The sequence below is a fragment of the Neolamprologus multifasciatus genome, chromosome 5, assembly GCF_963576455.1.
Source record: "Neolamprologus multifasciatus chromosome 5, fNeoMul1.2, whole genome shotgun sequence".
Classification (NCBI taxonomy): domain Eukaryota; kingdom Metazoa; phylum Chordata; class Actinopteri; order Cichliformes; family Cichlidae; genus Neolamprologus; species Neolamprologus multifasciatus.
In genome coordinates this window covers 32,841,254-32,857,644 of record NC_140443.1, presented here as the reverse complement: position 1 = coordinate 32,857,644, position 16,391 = coordinate 32,841,254, and the positions used below count along the sequence as shown (strand labels likewise).

The 16,391-nt window shown below is 41.9% G+C and overlaps 1 protein-coding gene across 3 annotated transcripts in view; it reads right to left on the bottom strand.

Annotated features, from left to right (window-relative positions):
* Positions 1–959: 959 nt before the first annotated feature.
* Positions 960–16,391, bottom strand: part of phactr3b (phosphatase and actin regulator 3b) — a 56,441-nt gene continuing 41,009 nt past the window's right edge. For all 3 annotated transcript variants that reach the window (XM_085160841.1, XM_085160843.1, XM_085160842.1), the window contains exons 9-13: positions 4,287–4,342; positions 3,098–3,159; positions 2,756–2,896; positions 1,951–2,027; positions 960–1,544 (exon numbers count right to left, since the gene is read on the bottom strand). In XM_085160841.1, coding sequence (XP_085016967.1) covers positions 1,529–1,544; positions 1,951–2,027; positions 2,756–2,896; positions 3,098–3,159; positions 4,287–4,342 — 352 coding nt within the window. In that variant the 3' untranslated portion in view covers positions 960–1,528. The remainder of the gene's footprint in view (positions 1,545–1,950; positions 2,028–2,755; positions 2,897–3,097; positions 3,160–4,286; positions 4,343–16,391) is intronic.

The following is a 16,391-nucleotide window of genomic DNA, read 5'->3' as shown; positions in this document are numbered from 1 at the left end:
CACCGCTTTTAACATCTAGTTTGGAAACGGAAATGGTTGTCATCAAGGGACAGTGTCCTCGAGTAAATCCTTAACTGACCAATCGGCATGCATTGCAGAATAATAGCGTAGAATGGGAAAAATTGGCTTTTGCAAGAAAAACAGCAGGAAATAGGTGTTATTTACATTTCGAACACATTAGCAATAATGTATTTGGGAAAAACTAAAAATCTAGACGCAGGTATAAATAATCGTTTTAGCCATTTAGCTTTTGTCTCTGTTCACTTCTATTCCCTGAGAGTCAGTGAGAGGGTCAGCAGGAAGTGCTTCATTTTTCAGCCTCTGATATTTCCACTTGACTGAAATGTTACATTAGGAGGGTTAGTTTATTTTTTATTATTATTATTTTTTAATATCAGGTAAGAGGCTTCTAATCTCTGAAAGCGGCTTTTCACTCACCTCACTTGCACCTGCTTCGCCTACCATTTTAATGCGTTTGTCATATAATATTCAGGTTTGACACAACGGCTCGTTCTTATTCCCGTCCCTGTGTCGGCGGCATTAAAGCTTATTAGATCAGCAGCTCGCTGCAAATTGGACAAATGCAGTCAGGTGAGCTTGTTTTCACGAGGGAGTTTAAACCCACATGACGTCCCCGGCACAGAGAGCCATTTGTGCGAGGATGACAGAGCGTGAGGATAAACAGGTCACTGCCTGCATTCTGCCAACTAATTGCTGCTTCATCTGATGTGACGCGGTGAACTTCACTCAAATGTTATAAATCTAAAACTGACATAAATCTAGGGGATTACAACCCATTCATCAGCCGTAGCCAGCTATCATCTGTCAGCCTAATTCTGACCTCTGTGACGAAAAAAAAAACTGAATCACATTTCTAAAATATCCCACATATCTCTTGTGCTTTTTGATATTAAAATATGATCTGAAACACACACAATGTACACACAAGACCAGGAGAGTTTGTTTTTACAAATTTGAAAGCCTGTATTGTGCAGACAATAAATAGTGCTTACAAAGGGATTTTCATCTTGTACACAGACAAGGTTTCTGTTTAAGAACATGTACACTGTCGATATGAAAATCATCATCAACTGAATCAGCGAGACTCCGACACAGCTCGGGGATGTGACTACTGATACTGGAGTGGGATTGGTCGACTCGGTCACATGCACGTGCCCCCCCTCCCCCGTGTCAAAAAAGAGCGTCTTTTAAAAGAGTCCGTTTACAAAAACAAAAAGAAGTCAATGCTTTGTTTATTATGGCGAATGCGCAACCTCAGCTCGTCCTGCTCCGCTGACAAGGTGAAGTGAGGGTTAAGGAGATGGTCTTCTGAGCAGAAGTGGAGCTTGCTGCGTGCCCCCCTCCCCCCATCCTTCTGCTGGCAGATCCATTTCTAGAGACATAGCCTCCAAAGGTTCAACGGACCCAAATATCAGGACACCCAGTGGCTGCAGGCCAATGGAAGACTTTGTGCAAGGTCTTCACTGACGGAACCAGATTTAAGCAACTCTTCACAGAAGAAACCTTGCTAAGGCCGGTGGAACCTGCGAAGCAGAAAAGGGGGGAAAGAGTGAGCATGGTTTCATCAATCAGCAGTCCTATTATTACCAAATGGACAGGGCACTTAAAAAAATGGGGTCTTGCGTAAGCACAACCCCAGCTAATTCTTTTTTTTTTAGCTACAGACAGTCCTGACAGAAGCAAAACGTAAGCTGAATATGTGCGGACATTCATTATAGCCGAGAGATGGTGGAACTTTTTTTTTTCCCATCTCAGGGCCCCGGCTGCAGCTAAATTTAAGCTCTACTCTGCAGGGTGTGCACTCATTGATGTTGAATAATGGACTTTCCATTCTTTGCACAATGTCACACCGAACCCTGTCCGCTAACAGTAAAGCTAGCAGAAATATAAAGAAAGGAAGCACCAGTGACGCCGTGCTCACACGCTGACCTTGTCAGATGCTTGCTCGAAGAATGAACTTCCATCTCGTTGCTTTTGAACTCGTTCAGCTCCTTCCGTATCGCCGCCTGCGAAAACAAAAGCAACATCAAGCGTCAGCCCAGGTGTGCCTTCCCTCGAAACCCAAAAGCGGTCGCTCAGGTGGTGGAGCTCAAATTAGGGGGGAACATCTGTTGTTTGGGCTCAGATTATGTAAGCTTACATGGGTTTTTAGGAAGTGAAAAAAAGTGAAAGTGGCCCAAACTGAATGCAAATAAATGTGCATTAATGGGAAACCAGGAGCAACAATATAACCATCTTCCTCCTCTCAACCCTACCAGTCACAACAGTTGAGTGACCCTCCCTGAGCATGGTTCTCCTGGAGGTTTCTTCCTGTTAAAAGGGAGTTTTTCCTTCCCATTGTTGCCAAGAGCCAACTTCTAGTTCTGACTGTTGGTGTTCTCTCTGTTATTGGAAGGTCGTTACTTTACAGTTTAAAGCACCTTGAGGCAACTGTTACTGTGATTTGGTGCCATATAAATAATTTGAATTGATCTGAATTATGTGATGGATTAACCAAATGCAAATTATACATTTATGAATATTTATTGGGTCAAGAAGAAATACTGTCCAATAGGATCTAATGATTGGCAATCATCCAACAATCAAATACCGGATGCTAAATCATCTTTTTAAGACTTATAAATATCCTCCAAAAAAAGGGGACAACACAACAATTAAACCAAAAAAAAAAAGGTAGACGTTTAAAGACTCTGTGCTTTAAAAAAAACAACAACAGTGAAGAAGTTTCAGCTACCTTGTCAGCAGCTGACAGTCTGGTCCAGGGCTTGTCGGCTCTCCTGTCATAGTCCTGAGCTTTGGCCACTTCCACATAGTCGCTGAAACGAATTAGGATCTTTCTGTCCCGCAACTCATCTACCGTCGGCCGCTGGTTCAACTGGAAAAAAACAACAACAACCAAATGGTTTCAGCTTATTGATATTGATATACCTTTATTAGTCCCACAAGGGGAAATTTCATTTGATTGTTATTCATGCAATCAATGGAATTGGTGATAGACGCTAAATATTTTTTATAAAGCAACAGTGAGTGTGCTGTTGGGGTTCCTGCGGTGAACCCAAACATGGGAAATTCTTACCTTTCTGTTCAGCCGCTGTTTGATCTCCCTCCTCTCCTCCTGCTCAGTCTGGTCATTTCTCTCTGTTGACACATGAAAGGACAAACATTAGAAGTGAAAAATGAGGCAAAATGATAGACGCTCAGGTAATCTGTCTGTGATTAACAGAGCCAGTGTGTCTGATCCTCCTTGCAATCAATATCCCCTCGTGAGCCAGCGTGCAGCAGCGCTCAGGAGAAGAAGGAATGCAAGTCAGTCAGAGAGCGAGACTGGAGCAGATTAATAGGATTCATCTTTATTATACAGCCCAGAGATCCCTCGATGTCACTTCATTTACTTTTAATCTCTTGTTTCATTTGAAATTTTGGTCAACTAGTCTGGCAGCTTAAAGCGGGGCTGGCACCTGAGCGCATTTCTTTCTTTTTCATTCAACAGGAAAACACGATTCCAAATATTAAAATTTTTTGAATGTTCTGTGCTAGACAGTGCGTGTCCTCATGCCAAAGGGGTAGCTGTTTGGCTTAAACACATGCTCCTGTGTGGAGAGAGAAAGGGGCAGCTGTTGAGGGCTCACAGGTGGCTCAGAGACACACAGATGTACAAAATCTAGGTCTCCTCACTCACTCTTTCATAAGCGTTCTGTTCTTTCAGGGCAGCGGGACTAATTCCACTGCTTGGAGAGCTACAATCAAACAATTTCTTGCTGCAAAAATGCAGTTAGAACCACAGTGAAGTATGTTCTTATTACTGGGACTGCACGGGAACAATTTCCACATAATACGTGGACACTGTGTAATCAGAGGGGGACCGTTATCTGCTGAAAAAAGAGAACTTGGCCATGATAACTACAGCCTCCTACAAATAAAAAGCAGAGCTGCCATTCTCAATTCAATAAAACTTTATTGATCCTGAAGGTTGACCCCGAAGGAAATTGTGTAATGACTGATTATGAAGCTTTCCGTCATTATCCACTTATTTAAAAATATTATCTATTTGTCCATGTGGCATGAGAGTCCAAAGTAACTTATTAAAGTAGTATTAAAGATATATGAAACGACTGAAATAAATAAGAAGTGGACCATTAAGTCAATGTAAACTCCGGGAGCACCTGACTGTAATTTTACAATTAGGATCAGAAACTTCGTTTTTTAAGATGCAGACCTGCCATGAAGTGGGAGTGGAAAGCTCCGTGGATGCTCGCTTTACTTACGCTTCAAAATGTTCCGGCTCTCCAGCTCCTCCACTGCCGGCCTCTGGCTCAGTCTCCTGCGGAAAAACACCAGAATTACGTTCTGGACCATGTTTTCCTCCCACAGCACCCGTCAATAGTCTTTTCAGTCCTTTCACTGCTACTAGCACTTGGCGCGCTTGTGCCGGTGCGCAGAGCGCCGAGATCCGCGCATCCAAAACGCGTTCCACCTCGAGTCCGACGCGCTGCTCGTTTTGGTCTTTGAAGTATTACAACTCCACATCGGGAACTCAAAGTCAGGCCCCGCGTTTCGCAGCTCCGTGGAAAGGAAATAGTGTGAGATTGTCCCTGACAAAGCTGCTCCGTTTGGAGGCTGCTCGTTTAGAGAGCGAGGAGCGCTGGTTGGCTGCTCGCTGGAGTCCCCGCGGACGTTCGGAGGATGAGGAGAGAGCTCTGCGATGCGCGCTGAGTGGACTGAGAGCGGTGCTGCACCGCCTGCCGCCTTTTTAGCTCACTACTAATGTGAAGGGGTGGGACTGAGGAGGAGATTCCCTGTGTACCCACTCACACGCAACACACGCACACACACAGACGGCTGCCGTGAAGCGAGCTGTTCTGTATTGAAACACGTTTACAGGATCAGGGGCATTTCCAGGAATTTAACATGGGGTGGTAGAGGAGCATCAACGAAAGAGGGGGCTTAGAAGAAATATATAACAAAAGGGGAAAAAGGAAACTTACTGCCTAAAATTTAGTGGACAATTTAGCAACTAACAATGAGGTTTTTTCTTTTATGGACAGACTAAATACGCGTTAGTAACGACATTTTAACGACAAAAAAGCTATAAAATGCAGATCTGTTAGTTTATTCTCATTAACTGTTTGATTTTTTGTAAGGTAAAGATGCTACAGCCATACAGAGAAAATCCCTCTGAGCAATCACTTGGGCACTCCCTTTTAGCAGGAAGAAACTTCCGGAACCAAATTCAGAGAGCGGTCGGGAACGCAGGCCAGGCCAGAAACATTTATTTAGCGCAAGCATTTCAGAAAACCGTGAAAGCTTAACCCCATTTGAAATCCTAAAATTGTGCGTTCTGCCCACTTCTTAAGACTTTTTCATTTTCAGCAAAGAAATGTAAAACAAAGGAAACATCCACACTGTTGACAACCTCCAAGCAATACATTGTTTGGCATTTGTTTTCCAATAAATTCATTAAATAAGTAACTGTTCTGCAATTGACTGGCCTAATCAGTCCAGTACTAACAATACAGTCATGTGGGCAGATGCTCAGTCCTACATACAAGCTGTACTCATGTGTTAATTCCTTGCAGCTTTTGAGCGGTTTGAAAGACTCAGATTTCTACACCATTCAACATCATCTGATGTTTATGATTCCCTTCTATCATACATTTCCGCCCTGCCACCTATACATATACAGATTCATAGAAAATGTTCATTTTTTCTGATTCTGTTTGCATTTAGTTCTTTCAAAATAGGCTCAAAGTATTAAAAAGAAATCCTTGTTGGCTTCCACTGCTCTTTGCATATGTAGGACAGCATTAACAGACTGTCCAGCTGCTCAGAGAGGGAAAAAATCCAGATGTAACAGCAGTTACAGCCACTAATGTGATGTAAAGTGATCCTGAACACTGCACGGAGAAGAAGCACCTTCCCTCATTTAGCAAAAGGTTAAACTCTGCTGTCCCACTTTGTGTACAAAATAGCGCATCGCTGACCAAAGATTGTCTGAGGGAAGATAATTCACCGTGTGGCACAGTCATAGCAAGCATTTACATACTGTACTCCGATCACCTCCAACAGACACATCGAAATCTAGCTGATGCAGTCAGTTTTTACGTCTCCTTAATCCAGTTCAACTGTCATTCATATCATATTAACGATTAAAAGCAGCCAACTTAAGTCAAAGTTCAGTAAATACCGGGGATCTCTGGCATAAACATGAATCAGTGACTACTTTCAAATTCTGTTTCGAGTGCGTTGGGTAGCTGTTACGGTATCATGGTAAATGCAACATGTATGTATCAGAGTAGGACTGTGCAAAAGTCCTTGTACTTGACCATTTTCAGAGGTTTTGTTTGTTTACCAACTTAACACCAACCTATGAGTCATTCAACCATAAAAAAAGGCATCAGACTCAAGGAATGAATCGATGTTTGTCTACACATAACAGACAACTTAGCAAAGAATCAGTTTTAAACAGTATCTTTAGACACTTTGTAACCATCAGTCTGTCTCAAAAACATCATTCATTGTGTATTTCTGTACCTGAATCTATGGAAAATGCTGCAGATAACACAGTCTGACAGGCATAAACTAGTATTTCTTAACCCAATGAGATATTAGCTGAAAATTTGGTATATCTTAGCATGGCGTGCATTGCGTCTTTAAAAAATGTGAGGAAACTGGAAAAGCGGAGGCCAAAAAATGCACCGAGCAAATAACAGAAAAATTTCACAAGCTGCAGCATTTGTAGCGCAGGCCTAAAATAAGACCATCCTGTGATGGCGTCAGCTGTAACTGGGATCTCAAAAGACTAGCAATACAGGACCACAGACGCGGCGGCACTGGAGGCCTGCAAGGAGTCAGCGTGCTAAATGGAGCGGAGCTGTACTTGGATGTGTGGCGTGCAGCACAAAACCGTTCAGGTCAGCAGCACTTCCCTTGGTTTGCGGAGCAAGTCATATGAGCTGCAGCAGGCAGGGTATCAGATGTATTTTGCGTTAGAAAATTTAGGTGCAGTGGATTAAAATCAAATACTTAATGCAAGCTGCATAAAAGCACGAGTGAGTCAGCCTGTTTTTGTATTTTGCCAAAAAATCCTAATGGGCTATTAGTCACAGACTCCTGCAGCGATGTGCGCTTCACAAGTGCTCGCCCACTCTGTTTGGGCAGAGGTAAAAGTTCCTTGTTTGTTGAAGAACTCACAAGCATGTCAAAGCGATGAGCCGCCTATAAGAGCAGGGGCTGATGGGAATGTCAGCCCATAAAAAGTGGAGGAGAATGGGATGAGTCAGGCGCCACGGGCCAGGCGGCGGCCTGCTACTGCCCACTGAGGTATGTCCTAATCCCTCGCTCCTTCCCCTCAGTGAGAGAGCCCGAGGACAGCGGTGCCACGCTCGGATGTGGAGTCTGAGTGAGCCCAGGATGGCCCTGGGGACCGAGGGGGTGGGGGCTTGTTGCTAAAGGAACCTTCTTTGTACCAGAAGCTCAATATTTATGTAACGTGGTTGTGGAGGACTCTGTTGTGTTTAAATGTTGACCTGGATATCTCTCTCTGTTGCTAGGTCCATCAAATATGAACGACTTTGAGGTCAGTCCTAGTTTGGTCAACAGTATATTCCATTACTGAGATCACTTCAAACTGAAACCCTATAACCTCTTAATTCAAGTTAGAGCAAAGCTCCAGTAAATAATTCAAACATCCACCAACTACCTTGTAAAGTTATTTTTCTCCTCAAAGCCTTGCTGTGCTATTGATGATCTATGAATGGGAGCCATTCAAACACTCCAAGACCAAGAATCAATTCTTTATCTAGACAGTTGTTGTTCTCCAAGGCTTTGCCCTTTTCTTCAGGTCCACAGATCAAGTGAAGGATGATTTGTCGCTTTTGAACAATCTGCTGGGAGCACAGTGTGCAAGAAACCATTTAATAATAGCTCAGTCTCTCTACAGGTTACTGTACATTGGCTATACACTTTTCACAATGAAGGCAGAACAGCATGAAATCAACCAAACCCTTCCAAACTAAATTCATTCTCAATCATTTCACTATCCCAGATCAGGTCTCGGGTGTGTAAACATGAAAACAAAGAGCCTTGTGATTCACACGGGACAAACTGATCCTTGTAGCAAAGCTTCCATGTTGATACCAAAACTGATGGTGACAGGTACGCAACAACTTCTGTAGGTGTTCTTGATGATATTTTAGAGCTTGTCATTTCCTGTAAAATGACTAATCATCCTGCAGGACGCAGTGTTGCATCCTGATTTGACACGAAACACATATGAATATGTGTCAGCAGATAGCCTTCACTTGTTTTAATTGTTGTACTCGGTTTGCAATAAACAACTCGTGGTAAATGCAGGAAGCTGCCATGACAATGGAAACATAAGCTTTTTTTGGTGGCATTCTGTGACCTGGTGTTGGCACAACAGATAAACTGACCATATATAGTAAAGTGTAATGTAGATGTTATGTAAAAGGGCAAAGAAATTAGTGTTACACTAAGTGACTGAAGTGATTACCAGTTGAAGGAAACAATACACTAGCTGACATATGACCTTCTTAAGCCTGGAAAGTCCACATGTGATCAAAAGTTAATACAGTTAATGTCGGCAAGTGAACATGCTCACAAAGCATGTATAATGTTTACTTTGGTTTAAGACCAGATATCTGCAAAATCACATTCAAATCAGCTTCACCTGTATTTTTCACTAATTAGCTAAGTTTAGCATGCTAAGTCCAGCCAATCAAAGACAAAGGTAAATATTGAAAAGTTAAATAAGGCAAACACATTTAACCAACTTAAAAATAAACATTTAAACATCACAGTTTAGACAATATAAATGTTTTTGCCAAGTTTTCACTGTCCATGAGACAAAATAATACTTACACAGCCATAGCAAGCCATGAAATAAGTGTAAAGGAACGCAAAAACATCGAGACGAGTGGTGATAGACACACTAAAACACCAACATCTTAACTACAAGCATGGTTAAAATTCTTTATCTGATTTTCTTTAGCAATGGATATCCATTAGTCAACATAGCAGATGTAAAAATCTATTTCTGATTCTGTTTGCATGACCAGTCTAACAGTCAACTTGAGGACCACAATCAGTCCTAGATACTGCATGTACAAAGGCCAGACTGTAACAAAACAACTACACTATTCTCTATGGCTGCAGTTGTAGCAGTGGGTGACAGGCAAATAAAAATAGCCGTATGTCACATCTTTGATCGTCAGCGATCTAACCCTAATTTGGCGTGAGGCTGAAAAGAAAATCAACCAGTGATCAGAGTGGGTGCAAAGGCTTTCAGACTTTTGGCATTTCAATGAGAGGGTTCTCACAGCTAGAACTCTAGAGGGGGGAAAAAGCCATTGTATAACGTTAATTACTGCTTGTGGGACAGGGATGGTCTACAGTGGTGACAACATGTAATTTGAGGATTTTGCTTTATGCCATATATGTGCAGGCTGTGTCATCCGGTGCTTACGTCTACCCAACTGTTTTACAGTATCTGCCAACTCCAGCCCTGTAACTGGAGTGATGCCCGGCTGTGATGCTGCTCACTATAAAGACACAAATAGAAACCGGAGGGGCACATTCTGAGAAAAGAGTCCCTCGTGTGAAACCACAAAAATGAGAACTACACACTGGCTTCATTTTTTTAACACCTCAGCTGACTACAAAAATAAAGCAATGGCTCGAGGAGGGTGGGTCAGGTGGCTTTTGTCTCTGTAAAGTTGACCAGGGTTCTTTATTTTCAAACCGTACACTGTGATGTAATGTGGTAATGGGGTCTGATTTCTGGAGTTTGAGGAGAGGTCAAGTAGTCTGATTATGGGAGCGATGGTAGGAAGTGTTAATTATCACTGGCCAATTCACTAATCAACCTCCTCCAAATTTTTCATATTTTCCACAGCACTGAGAAAGCATCTTCAAGTCCCGATGAAGATAAATATTTCATTTTAGTTCTGTAGCCTTTGACATTTGTGGTTATGTCATTCTCATCCGGTCTTTGGGTCTGACGTTATTAGTAGTTTCCGGGTCCAAACTCCACCTCAGGTTCCAAAGTCCAAGGAACACTGCAGCATCACTGAGAGTTAAAAAGTGTCTAAATCTTTAATAAAAAAGATCAGTGTGGCTGCTCTACCAGGTGTAGCAATTAAGTTATCCAACCAGGCATCCATCAAAACAGAATTTATGAAATTTAACGGAGTTAGAAGTTAGCAGGAAGTTAGCTTGCTAGTTTCCACCTAAACATAATATATCATGTTCTGACTGAGGGATTTCTGAAAAAATTAAAACGTACAGCTCTGCTGTCACTTCCGACATAAATGAAGACAGAAAACTGAACAGCAGTGACGTTTGTAGATTTACTGAAGTTTGGCTAGCTGGTATATAACGATGTGCTATGTGGTGGCTAGCTACACAGCTATGTTAGCATAACATAAACACAGTGAAGCTCAAGGATGAATGCTAACCTTTTTCCACTGATAAAAGTTGACGTGAGGGTTCCCAATGCTATAAACGGACCAAACTTCAGTCAGGAGAACAACTGAGATAATCCACCCACAATAAGAGGTTAGTCACTAATTTACTGCTGCATGGGCTGGGCTGTAGTTACATCGTAAGGTTTTAAAAACTAAGCTCTAAAATGAATAGTGATAATAAAAACCAAGAGTCTGACAGTGATCACTGCCTTTTTTAAAATAAAATAAAAAATAAAAAAGTAATTAATATTTTAGGGGCTTGTTCAGATTAAACAGAACAAGATACAAAGCATTAAAACATGTTAAAAAGACAAAAACCTTAATAAACGCAGAGTAGTTTGGTCCCAGAAGCAGAGTTCATACATCATCACTTAAACAGAGTTGGCATCTCTGTCACTGCTCTCAAATGGTTTTTACTCTGACATTCAGAAGCCATATTAATAAATATGTCGTCTTCTGCTCCTCTTGTATATGGGGTCCCTCATGTGTTGTTTGGACCACTGCTTTTTTCATTTTATGTATTACTGCTGTCTTGTGTACTAATTCATATTATTTGTATAACTGGAGGGTCCTTACAATATAAAGCACCTTGAGGCAACCACTGTTGTGATTTGGCGCTATATAAATAAAATTGAATTGAACTAAGAGCTTCGAAAGCATCTCACACCATTGCTATGCTGAGGATACACAGTTCTATTTGTCTGTTAGGCCTAACAACCCTTAGCAGCCTCTCCTACCTTAGTGAATGCTTTATTGCTATTACTAATTGAATGCCGTAAAATGGCCTCATTCTCAATCCTGTCAAAAATGAAGATCTTGTGTTTACTCCTGCTGTTACGTCTGCAGAGGTCCGTTATTACATCAAACTCCTTGCAATCAAGATAAATTCATCTGCTGTGAATCCAGGCTGCCGCTGAGATCTTATTCTACACCTTATTCATCTCCAACCATCAGATGTGAGTCTGTGGATTGTTCTACACCGTGAGGCTGTTGCATCTATATTTTAGAACAGCCTTCCTCAGTGCTTTCTTTAAACAGGTTCATGTTTCCTTCACGTTTCCCACGTTATTTGCTGGCTAGAGTTCACATCTAATGTATGTATGGAAGTATGCACGTAGAAACAAATGCAAGGTAGGCTTTCATCTAAACTGTGAAGCACTTGATAACTGTGTGCTTTAAAAACTGCTACACAAATAAAGTTATTATTATTGTCATCAGGAAACCCTGAGTTTCTGTGTGCTTCACCACGCAGGCCAACCTCCGGTAGATCACACGGGTTCTTGTTTAGTTTGTCATTTCTCCGTGCAGTGTAGAAATAAGGCTGTTTGTCGTCTAAATTCCTTGAGTGCTCTGTGCTGACTGGACGCACGGGCACCATAACACCTGCTACAATATTCTCTGCACGCACAACTGATGAAACAGACAGGGTTATTCCTGCATAGAGGAATTTCTGGAACTCCACCATAACAGGTTGTAGCCAATATCCAAAACTTACAGACTTCGGCCAAACAAAAAGACGTAGAGTCATTGAATCAATCGAGCGACTCAAGAATCCATTTTGGCCCAACGTCCACATGTTGCTGCAGAGTCTGAATTCTATGCAAATTCACTTTTTTAAGAAGCTGTTTTGTAAATTTAAAGTTTTTGGTATAACATTTGCACTCCCTTCATTTTGCTTCTACACCTTTATCTGCTTTACTATTATAACGATAACATGTGGCTAGCTAATGTTAGACACAGTTCTTACACCTGTATTTAGGCTTTGACTGAATCCTTACTTCTACTATCATACATGCAGTCCTGTGTTATGATAATATTAACAAGAAATTCATGTCATGACATAAAAACAGCTTGCTGTTTAAATATGAAACAGCGTGTTACAAAAACAACTATAGCATCATGTGATTTCTATACACGAACAAGGACAGTTCTAGAGGACAAAGGACACTTGATGACATTTGCCTGCACAGTTCAGCAGAAAATTTGCTCCAGTGAATAAAACATCTTATCTTTTGCAGGTCAAACAGTCCCAAACGAGATAAGAGCAGATAAAAGAAGAGTGACTGGTCACACTTATTAGCAGTTATTACATTGATTAGATACTCGTGTTATTTTTCTTTGGACATTTGGAACTGCTGGAAATGGGGTTTTTTGCATCACGTACACTACACAACAAAGCAGCAAGCCTTGCTTTTGTCGACTGCACTCTTCGCTGCTGTGAAAGTCCTCAAGACTCACACACTTCTGCTTCTAGGAAAGTAATCTTTTTACCAAGCAAACTTTTTTTTTCTTGCCTGCAGGACAGAAAGAAAAAAAAGAATAGGAGTGAGGGGGGAAACCCAAGGAAAGCAATCATTAATATTTCATGTCGGCTGAAACAGATTATAAAACTGAAAGTTTTCTCAGCTGCAAGGAAGAGCAGCCTGCTGCCATCTGACAGCCTCGGTTGCCTGGAAACTGCTATTGTGTCAAATGCAGCACATGGTGATATCATTTGAAAGGAAATCCTTTTATGTCAGTGGAATGATTAAATTAAGCCCAGCTTTCTCAGCTCTGGCACTCGAACGCTTGTCTTTCTTTACTTTGTGGACTCTAGCTCTGTCCGAGTGTAATGATTGCCCACTAAAGTGATCACAGATAGATAATAAATACACTGTGGAAATGAGGTGTACTTGAAACTCCCAGCACTGGGATTCCTGAATGATAACACTGTTGTCTTGCAGTCAGCTGCTGTGTGGCCAGTAGCGCTCAGAGTTATTTATAGCAGTTCCGCACAGCAGCTGTGCTTAGTTACTCCATCCTACTTCACACAGTGAGATGTGGTGTCAGCAGAAATTGGTCTCTGTGCCACAAATGTCCAATTATTGGTTTCTGTGTCTCTGCAGAAGGAGGCAAACACTGAGTGGGCTCCTGTTATCGTCACCATTACTGCTACTGCTGTGTCTTCCTTCCTTCTGCCTTCCTCTTCCTTTAGCATAACTTTTAATTTGAAATACCCCAAAGAGAGCAGGCGTGCTGAGTGGAGTTTTATCTCCACGGACATTTTCACTGAGGATGACCCCACAGCAGAAATAATCCTGTTAGCTGAGCTAACGAGCATGGCTGAGGAGGTTAATACTGCTGTGCTAAATTATTTCAGCACAAATTTGAATTGCAAAGACAAGAAGTGTTTTTATAAGAAGCAGTCACATTCATTGATATAATCTTGTTATGTAAGTTTAACTAGTTGTACGTGTGTACACTGAACCCTGGAAGTCAGGAAGGCGAGAGCATCCAACAGCGATGGGGTCAGTCTGTTGTTTCGGATAGTGGTTTGTCTTCTTTGACCTTTGGATCTCGACACAGTAAATGACGTGTTCGAACTCATTGCAGCAGAAAGGCATTTTCGTATTGATTCCAGCTGGAGGCACAAATCCCCACTGGGGTTGCGTCCGGTGTAAAACTGTGACAAATCAAACATGCCGCTGTGGCAACCCCTTGTGACAAGGGAGCAACCAAAAGTAGCAGTGCTATTAATTACAGATGGATAGTTTTCAAACACTTAGCTGCCTAGCTAATGAAAACGACAACTCAACAGGCAAGTGCTACAAATGATCTAACGCCGGCTTTAACGCATCAGACCTCATCAGAACACAACCTGCTTAAAGATACACACATGCCGCTTTACTGTACCCATTCAAACAACCAGTTTTTTTCCTATGCCTAAATGCTATTTAACATTCACACACACATTCACAGCAACTTTGTATCAACCCACCAACCTGATTATTAGACCTGCGATCCCACACAGAGGGTAAAAGAACTTCCAGCCTTTTAAGTTTAGAGTGATACAGAGTGCTTGATACGTGTTTTTGCTAATAGTAAATCATCCTTATTCATAATCAAACAATATAATCAAAGTCTAATCGATATATTGAATGAATAAGAAAAATGGTTCTAATATCTGGATTGTATTGGAGGTGCCGGGTCAAAGCTCCACAGAGTAAATAAAGCAGAGTATGGTTTGAAGGTAGGAGCCTGTGATGGGTAAGTTACTACCATATCTGTGCATCTGTGCAGTGGTTCTCAGTGAGATCCACCCCTCTCTTTTCACATCTGGATTAGGCAGATGAACGCGGTCCATCTGTTTATCCCCCATGAACATTATTGTGCACATATACATTACTGCCTTTTCCTGCACGGTCAGCTCCAGGGCCAGTCACATCACAGGTACACACAAGCAAACAATGGATATAAAAACTCGCCCTCCTAAAAGCAGCAAAACACTCCCGCAGGGAATTCAGGTCACTGACGCTTCAGGCACTTTTTTCTAAGTCATCAGATGCATGATCATTACCCTCTCATGACCTTACACGGTCTGCAGAAGGGCTGCAGCACAATCTCAGCAGTATGAATAAAGAAGTGTTTACAGAGTCACATTTATGTAAGCAATGATGTCCTCAGCTGAGGGCACAGGCTGAGGGTGCCTGCATAAAAGCCTGCACAGGACACAGGACAGAGGTGCAGGTCATGCAGTAAACTGTGGTCTGCTCTCCAAAAATAGAACAACACAGAGGGCAATGGTGTCAGTTTGATCAGAGAGAAATGACCAGCAGAGAAAGCACAATCTATTTATCTGCAGGGCCCGGGTTAAAGGGAAGGGAAGCTGGGCTCTGACGTAGACAGGCCATTGATTATGGGTGCCGCTGCAGCATTTCGCCACTGAGAGCTAAATTTAGAAAGAGAGGGTTCCCTTCTGCTATCCTGGGCCAGCCTGCTGCTCTGCATTCTGCTGCAGAGCGCCGTGCTTAAGTAATGCAAATCAATGCAACATGGTCTGTGCGCTTCGGTGAATATCAGTGCATGTGTTGCGTCACAGCACACATGAAAATACAACAATGCTCTCACACATTCTGTGCTGACTGTCTTTAAAGACAACAATCCTGATTCAGGGTTGTCAGTCTGACACTGTTTCGTGACTTAATGAGCCTCCTACGATGCTTAACAGCAATGCAGAGTTTCTTAACTGGATTGAAACCGCCATAATGTAGTTAATGCATTCCTCCAAAAAGCATATGTGTAAAGGAACAGAGCTGTGAGGTGGGAGGAACTATTTCGGGAATCTCCGGGTCTATCCGTTTTCTCCCACAGATAGGTGACTCAAAGTTGCACCACTTCTACTGCTTGGATCTGCTTTACACTGTTTACAAAGCTGGTGTGAAAACAATATATCAGTAATGACTTGCATTTTGGTAGGAAACATTCAAACACCCAGCTAGATTACTGACATAAGTTCTGCAGCCTGCTATTTGTTTAATCTTACAGCATTTGTCAATGTATATATTTACAAAGCAGCTATAAAATTTTTAGTTATAAAAACAAAAACATTTTGAGGTGGTTTAATGTGACTCCAGTTAGATTAAACTACATTTCAGCCCTGACGCTCATGCTACTCAAATCAGATTTGTGCATCTTTTGCATCGGTTGCCAAGCAAAATTCAGCAATGGCGTCGCAATCAGAGCAGGAGAATCCAAAGTGCTGCAAGTAAAACCTAAGGAGGGCGACACAGCAGTGTGTGGACAAATGCTAAAGAAGAATCTGCACTACACTGCAGGGTAGTGGACTAGCAAAAGAATGGGCAATACACAATTAAACACAAATGCAATGGGAGTACAAAACTTTTTTTTTGGGCGGGGGGCACAAACATCTGTGGGGAAATCTTGAATTGTTTGCATGAAGGACAAACCCCGATAAACTACGTTAAAGGAACCTGGTGTTGTCACCAGCACACCTGGGCAGATGTGTAGTTGATGAAAAGTATATTTTTAACACAGCAATGGCTACAGATAGGTTTCTGATATCTAGACACATTAATCCAACCTGAATACTTCCCAATAACAGCGTGA